The sequence below is a fragment of the Neofelis nebulosa genome, chromosome 16 (genome assembly GCF_028018385.1).
Source record: "Neofelis nebulosa isolate mNeoNeb1 chromosome 16, mNeoNeb1.pri, whole genome shotgun sequence".
Classification (NCBI taxonomy): Eukaryota; Metazoa; Chordata; class Mammalia; order Carnivora; family Felidae; genus Neofelis; species Neofelis nebulosa.
Window position 1 is genome coordinate 49045019 of NC_080797.1, and position 21820 is coordinate 49066838.

The 21820-nt window shown below is 36.1% G+C and overlaps 1 protein-coding gene across 2 annotated transcripts in view; it reads left to right on the forward strand.

Moving 5' to 3' along the window:
- Window positions 1–21820, forward strand: part of MED13 (mediator complex subunit 13) — a 109781-nt gene that overhangs the window by 83622 nt on the left and 4339 nt on the right. The window contains exons 17-30 of one of the 2 annotated variants that reach the window (XR_009254651.1): window positions 395–556; window positions 3224–3447; window positions 4870–5059; window positions 6011–6473; window positions 8574–8793; window positions 9873–10064; window positions 10256–10479; window positions 13193–13335; window positions 13791–13949; window positions 14060–14245; window positions 16171–16319; window positions 18648–18821; window positions 20280–20354; window positions 21682–21782. Coding sequence is in view for 1 of the 2 variants with exons in the window: in XM_058702529.1 (XP_058558512.1) it covers window positions 395–556; window positions 3224–3447; window positions 4870–5059; window positions 6011–6473; window positions 8574–8793; window positions 9873–10064; window positions 10256–10479; window positions 13193–13335; window positions 13791–13949; window positions 14060–14245; window positions 16171–16319; window positions 18648–18821; window positions 21682–21782 (2587 nt within the window). In the remaining variant the exon portion in view is untranslated. The remainder of the gene's footprint in view (window positions 1–394; window positions 557–3223; window positions 3448–4869; window positions 5060–6010; window positions 6474–8573; window positions 8794–9872; window positions 10065–10255; window positions 10480–13192; window positions 13336–13790; window positions 13950–14059; window positions 14246–16170; window positions 16320–18647; window positions 18822–20279; window positions 20355–21681; window positions 21783–21820) is intronic. The other variant, XM_058702529.1, reaches the window with a different exon arrangement.

A 21820-nucleotide genomic window follows, 5' to 3' on the forward strand; every position in this document is an offset into this window, starting at 1 on the left:
TCTAGAAGAACCATTTCTACAGATCATTTGAGATCAAAACTAATACAGTTTTCTGCACAAACAGATGCTTAATCTTGATGATGAAAGTTGAACTTTCTTTCATGTATTTGTTTTTTTAAGATTTTATTTCTTGGGGTGCCTGGGTGGCTCAGTTAACTAAGTGTCTGACTTCAGCTCAGGTCATGATCTCACGACCTGTGGGGTTGAGCCCTGTGTCAGCCCTGTGTCAGGCTCTGTGCTGACAGCTCAGAGCCTGGAACCTACTCAGGATTCGGTGTGTCTCTATTTTTCTGCCCCTCCCCTCCTCTCAAAAATAAATAAACATAAAAAAAAAAAAAAAGTTCTTTGTGTTGGCAATAGTAATTCTTATTTTTTTCTTTTTTAATGGTTGTAGATGTGAGTATGCAGTGCTCACAGGATATACTTCGAATGCTCCTATCTCTTCAGCCAGTTCTTCAGGATGCTATTCAGAAAAAAAGAACAGTAAGGCCTTGGGGAGTTCAAGGTCCTCTTACTTGGCAACAATTTCATAAAATGGCTGGCCGAGGCTCTTATGGTAAGTAATTTATAGTAATGTGTATTGACTGGTTTTATTTTAGTCCTCCATTTTTGTGCCTAACTTAGAATAAGCACATTCATCTTTTTAAAATATTTTTGTAGCATTTGCTTGGCTTAATGCCAGTGTGGTCAGTCCTAACCTTTGTTAGTTTGAACATTTCCAACATTCAGTTTACTGGGTTCTCCAACCCCTCTTCAGAAAGAACAGCCTCACCTAGATCTATTTATACAGGCTAGACTGACCAGTGAGATTTTATGAAATCTAAGATTTTTGAAAGAAAGAATCGTACTGCCATAATTTTTTAAAATGAACATTGCTTTCGTTGCAAATTATCATTTTACAAAATTGAATGAAAAATAGGGCCAATGGAGGGGATAATAGTAGTGATAAAAGACCCCAAGTTCTTCATTTGCACAAAAGGGGGGAAACGAGAAGAAATTTGCTGGTTGTAGGAGTAGCAAAGGAATACTCACTGTGGTACACAGTTAGAGGCACCTGGCTGGCTCAATAGGTGAAGCATGTGGCTCTTGATCTCGGGGTGTGAGTTCAGGTCCCACATTGGGTATAGAGATTACTTAAAAATCTTTAAAAAACATATATATATATATATATATATATATATGTATATGTATATGTATATGGTACACAGTAGATTTATGGTCATCTGTAAAGAAAGAGAACGTTCAAAATCTTGAAACTATTGGGGTGCCTGGGTGCTTCAGTTGGTTAAGCGTCCTACTCTTGGTTTTGGGTCAGGTCATGATCTTGCAGTTTCGTGAGTTTGAGCCCCACGTCAGGCTCTATGCTGTCAGCTCGAAGCCTGCTTGGCATTCTCTCTCTCCCTCTCCCCCCCGCCTCTCTCTCTCTCTCTCTCTCTCTCTCTCCTCCTCCTCCTCCTCCTCCTCCTCCTCCTCCTCCTCCTCCTCCTCCTCCTCCCTCCTCCTCCCTGACTTGTGTGGTCTCTGTCTCTCTCCCAAAATAAATAAATAAACTTAAAAAAAAAATACTTGAACTATCTATTGAAGATTGTCTCTGAAAGGTGGGAGTAATTGGAGCTTTTAAAATATATTTGGAGGCACCTGGGTGCCTCAGTTAAGTGTCCCAACTGTTGATTTCGGCTCAGGTCATGATCTCATGGTTGGTGGGATCAAGTGCCACATTGGACTCTGGACTGAGTGTGGAGCCTGCTTGGGATATTCTCTCCCTGTCTCTCTCTGGCTCGCTCTCTCTCGCTCTCTCTGCTCCTCCTTTGTTTATGCACGCTCTCTCTCTCTCTCTCTCTCTCTCTCTGTCTCTCTCTCAAAATAAATTTTAAAACTGAGGTTAATGTTAGTATCTGCCTCATGGTTTTTGTGTGGATTAAAAGAGTTAACATATATAAAGATCTTTGAACAGTATCTAGCACATAGTAAATGTTATAACTGTTCACCATTTTAATTTGCCTTCTCTTAATGAGATTGAGATCTTTTTATGTATATTTGTTTCTGTGGATTTTGTTCATATCCTTTATCCATTTTTCTGTTAGGTTGTTGGTCATTTCTTAGGGATTTGTAAGTCCCCTTTATATGGTAAGGAAATGAACCTTTTGTCATGTATTGCACATCTTTTTTCCAATTCATTGTTTAATCATTTGGCTTTTGTATACTGCTTTTTGTGCCAAATTTTAAAATTTATGTAGTTATAATAATTAACTCTTTTTTAAAAATGTTTATTTATTTATTTTGAGAGAGAGAGAGGGAGGGAGGGAGGGAATGAATCCCAAGCAGGCTTCGTGCTGTCAGCACAGAGCCTGACGTGTGGCTCATCCCATGACAATGAGATTATGACCTGAGCTGAAATCAAGAGTCAGACGTTTAATCAACTGAGCCACCGAGGCTCCCCAGATTAATCAACTTTTAAATGGACAGGTTTTTATGTTATGCTTAGAAGGGCTTTCCCCAGTCCAAATTTATAAAAAATAAAACTCCTCTTCCATGTTTTCTTTTGTACTTCTTTTTTCATTCTAAATTAATTTTTTTACACTTATTTTTTTTTAACTTTATTTGTTTTTGAGAGAGAGTGTATGGGCTTTAGTGGGGGAGGGGCAGAGAGAAGGAGGGAGGACAGGATCTGAATAGGGCTCTGTACTGACAGCAGAGATCCCCATGTGCGGCTCAAACGTGAACCAGCAGATCTTGACCTGAGCTGAAGTCAGAAGCTCAACCAACTGAGCCACCCAGGTGCTCCAATGAATTTACATTTAAATGAGGTATAAATCATATGTTTTATAAAGACCATTTAGCAAATGCCTAACTGTGGACGCGTCTCAGTCATTGGCTTTACATGTTTTTGTCTTTAATTACTTCTAATAATGACTTCAGTAATTTTGACATTTAAATAAAAAAGAAGACAGAGGCACCTGGGTGTCTTACTTGAGCATCCGACTTCAGCTCAGGTCATGATCTCACAGTTCGTGAGTTCAAGTCCTACATTGGGCTCACTGCTGTCAGCACAGAGCCCACTTCAGATCCTCTGTCCCCATCTCTCTCTTCCCCTCCCACACCTGCACACATGCTCATGTGCTCTCTCTCTCAGTCTCAAAAATGAATAAACATTAAAAAAAAAAAAAAAAAAGACCTGTAACTGCTGTAAAATGTTTTCTTAAAATCTGATTTTCTTATTTAGGAACTGATGAATCCCCAGAACCACTGCCAATCCCTACGTTTTTGTTGGGTTATGATTATGATTTTCTGGTGCTTTCTCCATTTGCACTCCCTTATTGGGAGAGACTTATGCTGGAACCCTATGGATCTCAAAGAGATATAGCCTATGTTGTACTATGTCCAGAAAATGAAGCCTTGTTAAATGGAGCCAAAAGCTTTTTTAGAGACCTCACTGCAATATATGAGGTAGGTGTTTAAAAAGAGGTAGCATTTTAAGACTATAATTTGTATGTTTATATATGAAATGTACTGGGCAGTTCAGTTGATTGTACAGAATAATAATGATGTGAGACTAGTTGTGTAGTTCTCATACTAGCCAGTTATATTCTTCACAGCATTAGACCGGGACCCTTTGTTGGATATGTGTGCCATGTGTCACAGTAGAAATTGCTGTATTGGGGAAAAACCTTCAAGGGCATATATGTACCTTTTATGATCATCTTTTTTCTGAAACAAAGGGTAGTATTAAATAGCCAGGAAAAAATTACATTTATGAAAATTCTAGTCCTGATTCTCTAGGACCTCAGGTACTGACACTAGGCCTCACTTTCATAAAATAAAGCTGTGCTAGATTTCTCTATGATCATTATTTTTTTTTGAAATTCTTGACTGATCTTCTTAAAGTTATAATTCTCATGTTGTAGCCATCATGAGTGCAGTGATTACAAATTTTAAGTGGTACAGGACATAAAGCCTTACTTGATTATACCTTCCTTTTCCTACAAATGTTGGAAATCCAGTCCTTAAAATTTAATTTGACAATCTGAATTGTTAGTTTGTGTTAGTTTAGTTCCTTATAAATGTTCCATTTAATTGCAAGTCATCTGTAGTGTGTTTGGGAAATAATTATTTCCCAAAGAGTGTTACTTGTTCTGCAAAGTCTCTCCAGACAAAAGTTCCATGATTAAATAGCTCTGGGGAAACATTATGGTTTATATTACTTTTTTAGAGATTCACTATTCATATTAGATTATTAAAGCCTTTGAAAGTCTTAAGAGTAAAGAAATCCTCTCTATATTTTCTTAATTTAGTATTACAAACTTATTTGATATTGGGCTTCTTGTAATAGACATCAGTGGCCCATAGAATTGGAGGGAGAGCTGGCAAATTCATAATGTATATACAGTTTTTATTTTGATTTGACTGGGATATATGTGCATTTTTATGCTCAGTTATATCTGTATTCTGCAAGTTTTCATTCTTCAAACTATGCTTCTTGTGCCATTCTTTTCTAGGTGTTTTATTTCATTGGAGATAGTTTAATTTGGATTTCTCATGTGAAAGAGAAAAAGATGTACCGTTTCGCTCTTGATATTTTTATTCCAAATGTTAATTATAAATTATAAAGCTTACTTTAAATAACTTAAATGCTTGGGGCTCCTAGCTAGCTCAGTTGTTAGAGCATGTGGTTCTTGATCTTGGGCTTATGAGTTGGAGCCCCATGCTGGGTGTAGAGATTACATAAAAATAAATGAATAAATGATTATTTAAAATATGTAAGAGATATTTTTAAAAATAAGTAAAAATAAATTAAATGCTTTATTTATAACATGTACTCAAATACTATAATAAATTCACTAATTCTGTTTTCTTTATGTATATCTCTAGTCCTGTCGACTAGGTCAGCATAGACCTATTTCTCGACTGTTGACAGATGGGATCATGAGAGTTGGATCTACTGCATCAAAGAAACTATCAGAAAAGTTGGTAGCAGAATGGTTCTCTCAGGCAGCTGATGGTAACAATGAAGCATTTTCTAAACTCAAGCTTTATGCACAAGTCTGCAGATATGACTTAGGTATTAAATTTGCATTTATTTTATAAGATCAGTGGTAGCAAAGTGTAGCTTTAGTGTATTAGCTGTTTTTGTAAATAAAATTTTATTGGAACCCAGCCATGCTCATTTGTTTACATATTGTTTGGCTGCTTTTGTGCTATAACATCAGAGCTGAATAGTTGTGACAGAGACTGTGAGACCCACAAAACCCAAAATATTTACTGTCTGACCCTTTACAGAGAAAGTTTGCTGATTCCCAAAATAGGGATTCTATCAGGTAAGAAGAAATTGAGGGTATAAACAATTTCCTTTGCTTCTTTTGGATCTGATGAATTTGTGTTTTTATTTAAGCTTATTAACATTAAGATTTGTTATTGGTTTAGAGATAAAATGACTTGTTGTTACCTCTACAACACCAAGAAACAGTTCTTTGTTGAACTAAGAAAATGACATCTATTTAAGATGGCTTTTAACACCCTTGAATTAACATTGAATTAAATATCAATGGACTTACTTTAGACTTAATCCAAGGAAACACAGAACCAAAATATTGACCCTCATTAGACATCCTGATAATATGAATCCCATAATAACATTTTCTATTTTATTTATATCTAGTTAGCTCCCAATTCACTCAATATTAGGAACCCTTTGAATGGTTTGATGAAAATTTGCTTGATATTATTTTCATCTAATTAATTATGCCTAGTAAATATAATTTTGTTATACTTTCATAGGAACCATTTCTTGATTTTGTATGAAAATGCTGGCTTTTTCAATTCCATTTAAAATTTGTTTCTTCAGTTTCTGGGGGGAAATAAAAAGCTTATATCTGCTACACTGCTAGCAAGTAACTAAGGGAGGGTGATTTAAAAAAGCATCAACTAGATAATTATTCACATAGTAGAATAAAAAAAGAACCAATCAGTAAAATAAAGAATTAAATATACTGCCTGTTTTTATTATCTTTAGGTCCTTATCTTGCTTCCCAGCCTTTGGACAGCTCTCTACTCTCCCAGCCAAATTTAGTTGCCCCTACAAGTCAATCTTTGATTACTCCACCTCAGATGACAAATACTGGAAATGCTAATACTCCATCTGCCACCCTAGCATCTGCAGCAAGTAGCACTATGACAATGACTTCAGGTGTTGCCATGTCTTCTTCAGTTGCCACAGCTAATTCAACTTTGACCACAACTTCAACTTCATCTTCATCATCCTCCAACTTGAGTAGTGGAGTACCATCAAATAAACTACCCTCATTTCCACCCTTTGGCAGTATGAACAGTAGTGCTACAGGATCCATGTCTACACAAGCGAGTACAGTTCAGAATGGCCAGCTAGGAGGGCAACAGTCATCAGCTCTACAAACAGCTGGGATTTCTGGAGAATCATCTTCACTTCCCACTCAGCCACATCCTGATGTGTCTGAAAGGTACCTTTTTTAAATATACTATTCTTCACAGAAATGTAAATACATTGTGAATGAACACAGAATTTTTTGGTCTTATCCTTGAAATTTTAGTTTTTGTTACGTTGATTATTTTACTTATAAAAGTATGATGCAGGGGTGCCTGGGTGGCTCAGTCAGTTGAGTGTCCAACTTTAGCTCGGGTCATGATCTCACTGTTTGTAGGTTTGAGCCCCATGTCCGGTTTTGTGCCGTCAGCATGGAGCCTGCTTCAGATTTTCTGTCTTCCTCTCTTTCTACCCCTCCCCTGCTTGCATGCATGCTGTCTCTCTCTCTGAAATATTAAAAAAAATTATAATGCAGACTTCATAAAGCCTTTATCATAGCATCCTAAAATCTCAGTGTGGGAATTAAGGCCTTGAAAACCATTTAGGTCAACTGTCCTGTGATGTTTTGAATCTCTTCTGTGACATAATTGTCAAGTAGATTTGCCTTTGCAAATCACTCCCAATGATATAGTAGTTCCTATTGAACTAGTCTGTTCAGAACTTATTAAGAGTCATAACCAAGATTTGAATCTTAGCTCTGCCATTTTCTGGCTGTCTTACTTTAGGAAAGTTGTCTAAATTTCTGAGCATGTTTCTTTAATGTAGAATGGGAGCAGTAGGGTATAATGTACATTAAGTGCTTTATACAATGTTTTCCAAACATATGAGTTATTTATAGTGACAACAATGATGATGGCAGCTCTCTATTCCTTTTATGAAGAAGGTTTTGAATGAGCTTCCTTTTGATTTATAGATTAGGTTAGCCGGAGCTTGGTAATAATCTTTCAGCTACCTAGATGCATTTGGCTCAAAGTTAAAAAACTCATTTATGTAAGTAAAAACAAACCATTAATTACCTAGATGGATCCATTCATCTTGAATATCTAAATAGATTTGGGGTTTTTAAAAAATCGTATCACCATCAAAGAATGAAGCTTGTTCACCATTAAAATTATGAAGTGTGAAGTGGATTAGTATAGTCTAAAAATGTAATAGAACATTGACTAAGTTTGAAAACCTGGTTCCTTTCTGGTCTAGCTGTGCTTTGTGATTTTCAGCAGCCCATTTAACTTCCCTTTGTTTCAGATTTCTCACTAAAGCACTAAGCGCTCTGGCATTTCTGATATTCTGTGGTTTTAGGAATACTTTTCCCTTTTTTAATTCAAGACCTCTTAATGCAAGCGTCTTTGTATACCATGAAATTGTGTGCACAATGTTTTACTATTCTCTTTGGAAAGAAAGAGATGTCCCTTAATTTTTAGACAGGCTCTCTGACACCACCAGAAAAAAGGGAGAGGATAAAGTATTTAGGGATCAAGAGGATTCCTTAGTAAGACCAAATATTTCTGTCACTGAAGTGTTCTGAGGTATACCCTGATGTTTAAAAAAATATATATTGGCTAAAACACTTTCACCTTCTGGATCTACTTTTTAAATCCTCTATTCCCTGTAGTTATTAACTATATGTACCAGGCCTCTTTAGAAACTAGTGTGTTAAACTGAACCAACTTGATGGGAGTAATTATCTATAGGACTAATTTTCCAAAGAAGAACATTGTTTAGAGTAGCGAAATTATAAGTCTACTTGTTGTAAAGCTGTTCAAGAAGTAACTTGGCAAGTTTTGTGAGTGAAAATGTAGTGCTCAAGTGCTTTAAAAGGTTATAACAAAGACAAATGAATTTTTTAAAGTTTTGTGAAAATGTTTTATTTGCGGGAAGTTGAGTTCTAGATGACTGGGCAGTTCCAGAATGTAAAAACTTTAGGTATATACATGTCTGCTAGGAGATTCAAGGAAGGAAGGAGGTAGTTAACACTGATGACTTGAAGTCTTCTGTGACTTTCCCAGTGCACACTCAGGTGGCAGCTGTGGGGTGGTGAGCCTTTTCTAGAACACACAGAAGAGAATGGGAATATCACACAACATGTATTCTCTGTAATCCTTTGTTACGTTTCCTAATAAACTACTCTTTTCTCCTTGGGGCATGGAGAGGGGAAAGAACCTGCTTTTGATACTACCTCAAAAAAGGTACAGTACAACTTTTTTTCCTAACTATATATTTCTACCTTAAATTTTAGCACGATGGATCGGGATAAAGTGGGCATCCCCACAGATGGTGATTCACATGCAATCACTTATCCACCTGCAATTGTCGTTTATATAATTGATCCTTTTACCTATGAAAATAAAGATGAGAGCACTAATTCTTCTAATGTATGGACTTTGGGGCTACTTCGATGCTTTCTGGAAATGGTCCAGACTCTTCCTCCTCATATTAAGAGTACTGTTTCTGTACAGGTAAGAATGGTAAATGTTGCAAATTAAATTTATATAAAACAATTTGATGTAGATAGAAGTTTCAAAAATACTATTCTGTATCCAAATTAATTTTTTTTAAAAACCAGGTTCTATTATATTTTACTTTAAGTGATATTATGATAGAAATCTTCGGGAGTTTATGAAGATAAATTTTACAGTCATATCACATTAATAGAGGATAAAAAGATTGCATTTAAGTACATTAAATATTTCTCTTGTGTTGCTTTTATAAACTAATTTTTAAATTTTTTTTTTTCAACGTTTTTAATTTATTTTTGGGACAGAGAGAGACAGAGCATGAACGGGGGAGGGGCAGAGAGAGAGGGAGACACAGCATCGGAAACAGGCTCCAGGCTCCGAGCCATCAGCCCAGAGCCTGACGCGGGGCTCGAACTCACGGACTGCGAGATCGTGACCTGGCTGAAGTCGGACGCTCAACCGACTGCGCCATCCAGGCGCCCCTATAAACTAATTTTTAAATTCATATGCTTAAATAGAAGACTAGAGCATGGGCCTATATAATTTTTTTTTTTTTTTTTTTTACGTTTATTTCGTTGAGAGAGAGGGAGACACAGAATCTGAAGCCGTCTCCAGGTTCAGAGCTGTCAGCACAGAGCCCAACGTGGGGCTCAAACTCATGAACCACGAGATCATGACCTGAGCCAAAGTCGGACATCTAACCGACTGAGCCACCCAGACACCCCTAGAGTATGGGCCTATATAAACTAGAATTCTAAATAAGACAGATTTGAAGTAAAAGTAGTAAATAATGATATTAACTTTTTTACAGATATTTTGAATTATTTCTTTATAGACTATAACAGAACTAATCAATGGCAGTATTAATATAACTGCTGTGTAGAAATTTTAAAGTTTTTATATAACCTGTTAGTAAAATTATTAAAAACCTATGTAATAAAATATAATTCTTTAGATTATAGTTTTAATTAGGTTTTATTTAAATTTTCTGGTAAAAGTTTTTAGAGATTTAGACCCACAGTTCTTTTTATTTTTATTTTTACAAGTTTAACTTTGTAATATTTGCTTATAATTCTTAGATTGTTCCTTGTCAGTACCTGTTGCAACCTGTGAAGCACGAAGATAGACAAATATATACCCAGCATTTAAAATCCCTGGCTTTTTCGGCCTTTACCCAGTGTCGGAGACCACTTCCAACATCAACCAACGTGAAGACATTGACTGGCTTTGGTCCAGGTTTAGCCATGGAAACTGCTCTTAAAAGTCCTGATGTAAGTATGTTTTCTGTGACCAAAATTATTGAATGATTATACATTTTATGATTTTATACAAAACTAAGTACAATCCTCTGTTTATTTCTCATTTTCCAATTATCTTATAATTGAATAGAGATATCACATTTTCAGTAAAAGATTTTTAGGATTGCATAGTACCAATAGTACCTTAATTTTTTATTTTACAGAGACCAGAGTGTATTCGACTTTATACACCACCTTTTATTCTGGCTCCAGTGAAGGATAAACAGACAGAGCTAGGAGAAACATTTGGAGAAGCTGGACAGAAATACAATGTTCTTTTCGTGGGCTACTGTTTATCACATGATCAAAGATGGATTCTTGCATCTTGCACAGATCTATATGGAGAACTTTTAGAAACTTGTATCATTAACATCGATGTCCCGAATAGGTACTTCTGTTTCCTTAAGTGTATCATTAGATCATCCATTTAAAAATACTCTCACACACACTATATTTCATTATTAATGAATAGAAAAATAGAAAATTGGAAGGTTATATCATTAAGTTTTGGAATTGTGGGTGATAACTTTTTTTTTTTTTTTGGTAGGTAATATATTGTATAATTTAGGAGTATTAGAAATAATTTTGAGAGGTGTCAGACTTTGGCTCAGGTCATGATCTCATGGTTCGTGGTTTGAGATCGAGCCCCACATCAGGCTCTGTGCTAACAGCTTAGAGCCAGGAGCCTGCTTCGGATTCTATGTCTCCCTCTCTCTCTGCCCCTCCCCCGCTCATGTTCTGTCTCTGTCTGAAAAAATAAATATTAAAAAAAATGGAAAAAAAATAATTTTGATTTTTGTTACATAGAAGAGAGTAAAGTACCTAAATTCTATGTAATAAGGCTTGACACAATGATTTTAGCCTAAAAAACTTTGAAGCATGGAATGAGAGAGCCTCTGCAATTAAAAAAAAAAAAAAAAATCTAGTAAAGCATCCTAGGACATTTATTTCTCTCATGTGCCATCTAAAATATAGTCCTAATTAGCTGCATTAACTTCATTTACTAAAATTGTTGACTGAAAATTTTGCCTTTTAAATTAAATATTGGAGTGTCTTTTGAAAATGGTGGCCTTATTTTTAGAATAATTCTTGGTAGTAATTAGGTATCATGGCTAGTTATTTCTGAAGGTTGTAAGTAATAGATCACAACAGGTAAGCCTCATATTAAGTTATAACTTAATAGACATTTCTAGTAATATATTTCAAGGCTAGTGAACATGGACTAAGAGAACCTGAAAGGCAAGTCCATGAAGTAATTTTCAAAAAATTTTGAGGTTTGGTTCTATCCTTTATTATTTTTTTTATTATATGAAGGTTCAGTTTCTTTAAGTTCAGAAATTGGTTATATACAGAAATATTTAATGACTATTAGATTATAGTGATGCTGAAGAAATGAAATATAGAAACATTAATTTTATATTATTATAACGTTTTATTGGCTATTTTTAATAAACCTTAGAGAAGTACTTCATACCTTATTTCCTTGACACAGTTTTTATTATTTATTTATTTATTTTAAGTTCATTTACTTATTTTTGAGAAAGGGAGTGAGAGAGGGGGCACAAATCGGGGAGGGGCAGAGAGAGGGAGAGAGATTCCCAAGCAGGCTGCATTCTGTCAATGCAGAGCCCAGTGCAGGGCTCATACCCACGAACCATGAGATCATGACCTGAGCTAAAATCCAGAGTCAAACACTTAACCAACTGAGCCACCCAGGCGCCCCATAAGTTTGATTTTTTTTAAATGCTAAGTTAGTGAGCTTTGGAAATAGTATGCTTATCTGTGAAGGTTGAGAAAGAATAGAGAAAGAATAATATCACCTTTCCAGTACAAAGATAGTATTGCCATTTCACTGAAGTAGAAAGGTCCAACTCCAGAGTTTTAGAGATCTGGGTTCAAATCCCGACACTGCCACTTACTGGCTATGTGATCTTGAGAAAACTACTTTAGCCAGCTAAGCTTCAGCTTCTCTGTAAGATTGGGAGAATAATTTTATCTGCCTCATAGGGTTGTTAGGCTGAAATGAGGTATAACATGTAAATTGCACATAATGCTTGTTATGTGTTAAGTGCTTAGTCAATCGTTGCTCGGCCAAGAGTGCTTATGTTACGTACTTGCCTAATAAAGGACTTATATGCAGAAAACCCAACAGTGTTGTTTGGTCTGAGAAACATAGTGTTTTGTTTGATATTCTTCAACTTAAAGTATGAAGCAAGGGTTAGCAAACCACAGCCTTTGGGCCAAATCTGGTCACACCTGTGTGGTTAGGTATTCTGAAGGACTGCGTTCATGCTGCAACAGCAGTTATTGTTGCAACAGAGTCTTGATGGCCTGGCCTGCAAAGCTTAATATATTGGCCCTTTAGAGAAAAAGTTTGACAATCTCTGGTGTAGAGCAGTGTTTCTGGTGAATTTTGATGGTTCGTGAACAATTTTTCATTTTAAAAGTTAAATATTTTAATGTGTTGGGGCGTCTGGGTGGCTCAGTCGGTTGAGTGACCAACTTCGGCTCAGGTCATGATCTCACGGTTTGTGAGTTCGAGCCCTGCATCAGGCTCTGTGCTGACAGCTCAGAGCCTGGAGCCTGCTTCAGATTCTGTGTCTCCCTCTCTCTCTGCCCCTCCCCCACTCATGCTCTGTCTCTGTCTCGGAAATAAACATTTTAAAAAAAAAATTAAAATATTTTAATGTGTATTATAAAAACACAAACTACGGGGCGCCTGGGTGGCGCAGTCGGTTAAGCGTCCGACTTCAGCCAGGTCACGATCTCGCGGTCCGTGAGTTCGAGCCCCGCGTCAGGCTCTGGGCTGATGGCTCGGAGCCTGGAGCCTGTTTCCGATTCTGTGTCTCCCTCTCTCTCTGCCCCTCCCCCGTTCATGCTCTGTCTCTCTCTGTCCCAAAAATAAAAATTAAAAAATGTTGAAAAAAAAAAAAAAACACAAACTAGCATAACCTATGATTTTATGTATATTCTTGCTTAGGACTATGTAGAAAGTGTCAAGCATTAAAATTAAGGGACCAGTTTTTCACAAATTTGAGCTCTTTTAAAATGTCATATGAATTTTAGAAATATTTAATTGTCTCTTGTATTCTGTACAATAGGGCTCGTCGGAAAAAAGGATCTGCTAGAAGGTTTGGTTTACAGAAACTTTGGGAGTGGTGCTTAGGACTTGTACAGATGAGCTCATTACCATGGAGAGTTGTAATTGGCCGCTTAGGAAGGATTGGTCATGGAGAATTGAAAGGTAAAATTGTGCTTTTGATTGTTAATTCATACACTGTTCAGACTACATCTGTGTAAATATACTGAATAAAATGCAGAGGTTATAAAACTAGTTGTTTTGTTTTCAAAGAGGAATCACAAATGTCTAGTTCACAAATGGCCTAATTCCAATTTTGAAAGGACATTTTACTTTGTTTTGACTTAATGGCAGTGTTATTACTACTGTCCTTATTTTTTGTCTTCCATTTTTCCTCTTTTTGCCCATTATTGCAGCTCATCCCCTATTTACCAGATCAGTTGATGTTGACCTATATTAAAATATGATGTTGAGTAACATCAGCAAGATTTTTGGTTTGATGATGATTCCTATTTGAGGAATGCAGTAACTTAAAAACCATTATGTTTTAACTTTGGTTCTACAGAGTGTTCACAATGCTGTTACTTTGGATGTTATATTTTTACTGTTGATACCCACAGATTGGAGCAGTTTGCTGAGTCGTCGAAACTTGCAGTCTCTAAGTAAAAGGCTCAAGGACATGTGTAGAATGTGTGGTATATCTGCTGCAGACTCTCCCAGCATTCTCAGTGCTTGCTTGGTAGCAATGGAACCCCAAGGCTCTTTTGTTATTATGCCAGGTTAGCTATCCTTAGTTTATATCCGATTTAATTCTTCATGCACTTGCACTTCTAAGTATCATATAAAATTGATTCTTCTATTATTGAAAGAAAAAAAATTCTCTTTTCAGATTCTGTGTCAACTGGTTCTGTATTTGGAAGAAGTACTACTCTAAACATGCAGACATCTCAGCTAAATACCCCACAGGACACATCATGTACTCATATACTTGTTTTCCCTACTTCTGCTTCTGTGCAAGTAGCTTCAGCTACTTATACCACTGAAAATTTGGACTTAGCTTTTAATCCCAACAATGGTAGGTGAATTGTTCTTTAAAGGTTTGCAAATATAAAGTAAGTCTTGATGATTGTGGCTAATTCATCTGAAGAGTTCCTCCCCAAACCTATCCGCATCCTATGTTTATGAAACCTGTGAATGTTACTTTATATGACCATAAAAGACTTTACATGTGTGATTAAGTTAAAGATCTTGAGATGAAGAGGTTATCCTGGGTTATGCAGGTGGGCCCTAAATGCAATCACGTGTATCTTTACAAGAAGGAGGCAGAGGGACGTTTGATTATACACAAAAAAGAAGAAGGCCATGTGATGGAAACAGAGGGAAGCAAAGTCAGAAATGATGCTATGCTGCTGACCTTGAAGATGAAAGAAGGGGCTATGAGCCAAGGAATGCAAGGAATATAGTTCTAGATGCTGGAAAAGACAAGAAAAGCTTTCCCCTAGAGCCTCCAGAAAGAGAATAGACCTCCTGGTACCTTGATTTTGGCCTAATAACCAGTACTTTGATTTCAGCCCAGTAAAACTGATTTTGAATTTCTGGCCCCCAGAACTGTAGAGAATTAAGATATGTTTTTTTAAGTCATTAAGTGTGTGGTGGGGCACCTGGGTAGCTCAGTCAGTTGGGCATCTGACTTCAGCTCAGTCATGATCATGAGGTTTGTGAGTTCAAGCCTCACATTGGGTTTGCAGCTCTCAGCGCAGAGCCCACTTCAAATCCTCTGTCCCCCCTCTCTCTGCCCCTCCCCCACTTGCACTCTCTCAAAAATAAATAAAACATTTAAAAAAGCTTGTGGTAATTGGTTAAAGTAGCATTAAGAAACTAATACAACCATTCTTCTACTTTATTGATACTGGAACTAGTGCTATGAATTGTCTCAAAAATATTTACTTATTTTAAAAGGCAACATTGATCATAAAATGTTTGTATAGGTTTTTGCCTGTGCTGTTTACCTGTACATAGACAATAGACTTTGTGGCACATTTTATATTCCTTTATAAATTGATTTGCCAAAATAATATAGTAATTTATATAAACTGCCATAGTAGGGATATAGCTTTTGTAGATGAACTTAATAGATTACATTTTAGTAGAAGAGAAAATAAATGATATTCCATTGTTGCCCTGAATTACCTTAGAACACGGCACATCTCTAAAGTCACAAGTAGGGACTATTTAATATTCTCTTCTTTTAATGTGTTATACAATAACTTGAATATTTTATTTAATAAAGAACTAGAGTATTAATTGTGCATAGTCCCATTTTAAATATATTTTCATTCCAAGCATGCTGTTTTGTATTATTTTACTGTTGCTGTTGTAACGAATTAACACATGCTTAGTATCTTTAAACAACACACATTTATTTTCTTATAGTTCTGGAGGTCAAAAGTCTGAAATCAGTCTTAAGTGGGCTAAAGTCAGGGTGTCTGCAAGGTTGATTCTGTCTGGAGGCTCTGAGAGAATCTGTTTCTTTGCCGACATCTAGAGACCACCTGCACCTCTTGTCTTCCATCTTCAGCAGCAGCAGCAGCATAGCATCATCATACGTCCTTCACTGACTCTAACCCTACTGCCTCCCTCTTATTAGGACCCTTGTGATTACATTGGACCCACCTGGATAATCCAGAATAATCTCCCCATCTCAAGATCCTTAGCTTGATCACATCTGCAAAGTTCTTTATGGTAACATATTCACACATTCCTGGGATTAGGATGTGGACATCTTTGGGGGAGGGCATTATTCACACTACCACATGCTTGTGTATAATGTATAGTTGTTTATATGGCTTCTAGAACAATACCTATCACATAGTAGGCATTAAATAGATGTTAATTAACCCATTTTTATTAAAATTCATTAATTTATTTTAACCCTCTTCTGCAAGTGACCACGGGATGTGAAAAATGGAATATTTATTTATTTTTCTTTCTCCTATATAGATGGAGCGGATGGAATGGGTATCTTTGATTTGTTAGACACAGGAGATGATCTTGACCCTGATATCATTAATATTCTTCCTGCATCTCCAACGGGGTCTCCTGTACATTCTCCAGGATCTCATTACCCCCATGGAGGTGATGCTGGCAAGGTAACCCTGTTATAAAAGCTTAATCTAAATGTCATTCATTAACTTAGTAACGGATTGATAAATAGAACACTATTTTTTTCCTTGGAAATTAACAAGAAGTGAGAATTATAGTACCTGCATGCACTTTTGTCTTACAGATGTTAATACCTGAATCGCATATTTTTTCTTCAAATTCTTATTTAAATTCTAGTTAACATACAGTGCAGTATGGGTTTCAGGAGTAGAATTCAGTGGTTCATCACTTACATACAACACGTAGTGCTCCTCATATCAAGTGTACTCATCACCCATCCAGCCCATCCCCCCATCCACCTCCCTCCATCAGCCGTCAGTTTGTTCTCTATTGTTAAGAGTCTATTAAAAAAAAAAAAAGTGTCTATTATGGTTTGTTTCCCTTTCTCTCTTTTCCCCCCTCCCATATTTTCATCTTTTTTTTTTTTTTTTTTAATGTTTATTTTTGAGAGAGAGAGACAGAGTGCAAGCAGGGAAGGGGCCGAAGAGAGAGGGAAATACAGAGTCTGAAGCAGGCTCCAGGCTCTGAGCTGTCAGCACAGAGCCCGATACAGGGCTTGAACCCATGAACTGTGAGATCATGACCTGAACTGAAGTTGGATGTTTAACCCACTGAGCCACCCAGGCGCCCCGTCATCTGTTTTGTTTCTTAAATTCCACATATGAGTGAAATCCTATGGTATTTCTCTTTCTCTGACTTATTTTGCTTAGCATGATACAGTCTAGCTCCATCCACATCGTTGGAAATGGCAAGATTTCATTCTTTTTGATGACTAATATTCCATTGTGTATATGTACCACATCTTCTTTATTCATTCATCAGTCGATGGATATTTGGGCTCTTGCCATAGCTTGGCTATTGTTGATAATGTTGAATTATATATTATAAAGAGAGTCTCTAAGGCTCTGCTGTCCCTGACTTCATGTTTTCTTGGCTTTAGTCCTTCGACCACTCACCATAGCTTCTAATCAGGTATGGCTAGACCAGATTATTTGAGGATTATAGTATATGCTCTGATCCGCCATTTGTATCAGGGCTGTGAGGAGGAACATAATAGAAATATTAATTTTCTCATAAGAATAGGAAAAACACTATTTTCTTCGCTCCATCCTAATTTTTAGTGTTTAGTGTTGGGAAGCAGCTGTCTTGTTTTTCTATTTGAATTCAAAACTGATTGGGCTTCATTTGAGTAACATCTTTATTTGAGTGAAATTAAATATAGTTTTTATTTGATTATAATAGTATGCATATGTTTAGAACCTGCCTATTTGTTTATTCTTTAGAGCCTGACTTTTTAAAATAAGGAAGGATCTTTGCCCCATCTTACCTTGTATCCTTTCCTTTTGTTTTTAACTGGAAAGAAGTAAGATCATTGGGGCACCTGACTGGCTCAGTTGGGAGAGCATGCAACTTTTGATCTTGGGGTTGTAAGTTTCAGCCCCAAGGAGGGTGCAGAGATTAATTTAAAAAAAAAAATACTAAAAAAACAGAGTATTAAAATGTGTGTGTGTGTGTGTGTGTGTGTGTGTGTGTGGAAAAGCGCCAGTAATCTCGTCACTTTAAGAAAACCATATGTACTTGTAGCAAATTCCCTTTCACATGTATTTATGTTACAGCTTCCAATATGTATAAATAAGTATAATAAGTTTTTTAACCTTGTTTTCCCATAATTTGTTATGTCATTCCCAAAATGTTGGACATTCAAGTTTTTTTTTCTTTTTTTTAATGAAAAATTTTTAAGTTTATTTTGAGAGAGAGCAAGTGTGTGCATGCGAGCGAGCAGGGGAGGGACAGAGAGAGAGGGAGAGAGAATCTCAAGCAGGCTCTGCACTGTTAGCACAGAGCCCAACATGGGGCTCGATCCTGTGAACCATGAGATCATAACCTGAGCTGAAATCACACGAGTCAGATACTTAACTGATTGAACCACCCATGCATCCCCCCCCCCTTTTTTTTTTTTGGTCTGTTATAGGTAATGTTGCAGTGAACCTTTGTCTGCATACCACTTTTTCTTCTTTTTATCTATTTCCTTAATGTAAATATCTAGAAATACATGGACTAATCTAAAGGATACAAGCATAAGCAGTTGGCATATTAATTTCCTCTTAAAACTCTTGAAATAAAGCTCATTCTTTTAGTACTGTTACTAATTATGATCTTCTTACTAAGTAGATAGCAATTGATTTTTTTCAGTATCTTTCAGTATTTTTCTAAATTGACATCATAAGATAATGAGACTGATTGCCATTGTGTATATATAGTGCCCAAGTATATATCAAATGAACTAACACACTTGTAATTTTTCTCTCTTAAAGGGTCAGGGTACTGATCGGCTACTTTCAACAGAATCTCATGATGAAGTAACTAATATTCTTCAGCAACCATTGGCCCTTGGTTACTTTGTGTCAACTGCCAAAGCGGGTCCGTTACCTGACTGGTTCTGGTCAGCATGTCCTCAAGCACAATATCAGTGTCCCCTTTTTCTTAAGGTATTTCCATTTTTATGCCAGTTCCTAAATAATACTAATCGACGGCTTAAGTCTTAAGAAACACAGAAGTGTCTAAGGTCAAATGCATTGCAATATATGACAAGAGCACAAAGAAGTTATCTAATTATGAAACAGCTCCACGTTTTAAATTGATACTAAGTTTGAACTTTTAATTAATCTTAAGTCATATTTCTGGGACCCTTGCTCTTATTATTTTCAGCTGCACATATGGAAGTTTAGAGCTGGGTGAAAACTTCTATTACTTTTAATCTAATAACTTTTCATTTTCTAGGTGAGCATATTAAAGTTCAGAAAAACTCATTTGTCTAAAGTCATAAATTGGTTAGTAGACTAGGATTACAGTCTGGATCCTTTCATGATTATATGGTTATTCTTTGAATTACATCATACTGTACTTCTGTTATGCCTCAGTATTTGGGGGATTAAAGGATTCGTAATTTTGTAAGAATATTTGATATTTAGATCCACTTACTACCTCCTTAAAAATTTTTTTTCTAGCTTTGTGTAAATTGCTGTGTTAAAACTATTAAGTCATTTTCAAGTACTAAGACTCCCATAGTGACTTATTTTATCAAAACAAGTTCATTAGCAAGTACTGTAACAAGGTTGAGATACATCATATAATGGTAAAATGAGATTTGAAAGCCCTATCCAGAGTTTGTTGCTTCTGCTTACTACTTTTCCAAAATAGGAAATTCAGATCTGATTCACTTATTCTTATATATGCCCACCAGAAGTTGACAATTTTATTCCAGAGGTCATACTAACTAACCTAACTTCTTGCCAATTGATTTTTAATTGTAGGGTAAAAGTTGGATGCTATGCTTTTAGTGGGTACTTGAACCAGTAGCCTTGGTATCTTTTAAGCCTGTTGCTATTAAATCTTGATACCCTTGGCCAACATAGCATTGAGTCCGTGACATTTGAGATTAAGCAATGAACTTCTGTAGCACATAAAGAATACAACAGCTGTTGATCTGAATTGACTATTAATGAGGTGATATATTTAGGAAGGTCAGCCAAGGTAATAAAGTTTTATCATATGAATTTTCCTCTCTTTCCAATATATGTACAGTGGTCTATATAGATCTCATTACAAGAACATATTCCCAAGTGTGTTTCTGCAAAATAGTAGTCCTTGGTGTTTCTATAAAACAAAGGGTTTTTTGGTCCTTTGGGAAATGTTACACATGCTTTCTGCTCCCTTTTGTTGTTATAATACATGTGTGCACATTAAAATCTCTGAAAAATAGTAGCAAATAACATTGTATACCTACTATTTCCCAAATTTACTTTAATACACAAGAAAGCAATTGTGTAACACCAGTTAATAATTCATGACCTTAGTGTTTCACGGAACATTTTTTTAGGAAACACCACTTTACAAAAAGTCCAAGGGACTATCCAGATTCTTTTCTACTCAATATTTATTTGCAGAGAGGATAGTGTAAAGTGGGCATTCACCCTCAGATACAGTGTAACAAGATTAGGACTTCTGGTCTGAATTACCAGGTAAGGCATAATTTACCATAATTTTGTTCACCTTTTATTTTCATACATTCCATTTTATTTCCTGTACCATAGGCAATAAAACCACCCGATGTGTTTCTCTTTGCTTAGAAAAATAATAGATTATTCCCTAGATGATTTAAAAAATCTTTTTATCTTAGAAATTAAATGGTAATTTTGGTACTGACTATATTCGTTTAATCTGTAGTGATCTGTCATATGAGACTTGTCTATAACTTACAAATGAAGAGTTATGGGCAGTTAAAGACATTTCTTTGGTTATATTCTTGAATATATATTAGAAGAGTTTATACATCTATTGCAGTTGTAGAGATCACCTAAATATAAAATGGTACCTTTTACTTTATACAGAATGAAGTCTGCTAGTGTTCTGCAGTCAGTACCTCCATCTCTCATAGTTTTTTCACACTTAATATATTGACTCAATAAACAAAATGATTCACTTTCTTTAATTGAAATGTGAAGAAGAGTACCACATTCCTTTCTTCCACTCTTGTCATACCAAAATGGGTGTGGCAGTTGTTACTAAGCCTCCATTATGAAATTGCATGGGCAAAGGAAGGCATTCTATGTACTGTATTAGAGTGCTTACAATTCCACCATAGGTAGCTTTATTTAAAATTTGTAGCTTTGTATGTAGTATATTTGCATATGCTGACTTTTTCAGTGCTAGACCTAGGTGTATGTGCATAGTCTTAAGTTCTGTGTAACCTGTAGACAGGTTTATCAGTTTAGTGCTTCCTTAGACATTTACTTGACACATCTAGGCATGTTACATGCAGAAAATAGATAATAACTTTATTTTCTTTTTTACTTTTTATTTCATTTTTTTAATGTTTATTTTGAGAGAGAGAGAAAGGGAGAGAGAGAAGCGATCAGAGGAGGGGCAGCAAGAGAGGGAGAGGAAGAATCCCAAGCAGGCTCTGCACCATCAGTGCAGAGCCCGACTTGGGGCTCGATCCCGTGAACCGTGACACCATGACCTGAGCTGAAATCAAGAGTTGGCCACTTAGCCAGCTGAGCCACCCAGGCACCCAGAAAATAGATAACTTTAACTTTTAAAATAACTATTAAATAACTTTTGAAGGGATTATTATGTGGTCTCAAAAACAATAGAACTGAGGAAAATTAAGATTGAATATAAATTACGCACTTAAACAAGAAGAACAAGCATCTTTATAGTGGTGCCCATTCATTACATAGGTCTAAAATGTATTTCATCAAGGACGAGACCTTGGGAAAACTTGGGAAAATAAGGTAAAACCAACAGAACTTTTTCATTTGGCTGACTGATTACCTGTTTTTTTAGGCCTCTTTGCACCTCCACGTGCCTTCAGTGCAATCTGACGAGCTGCTTCACAGTAAACACTCCCACCCACTTGACTCAAATCAGACTTCAGATGTCCTCAGGTATAGCTCTTTTTACCATTAAAGGTTCTCCATTGCAA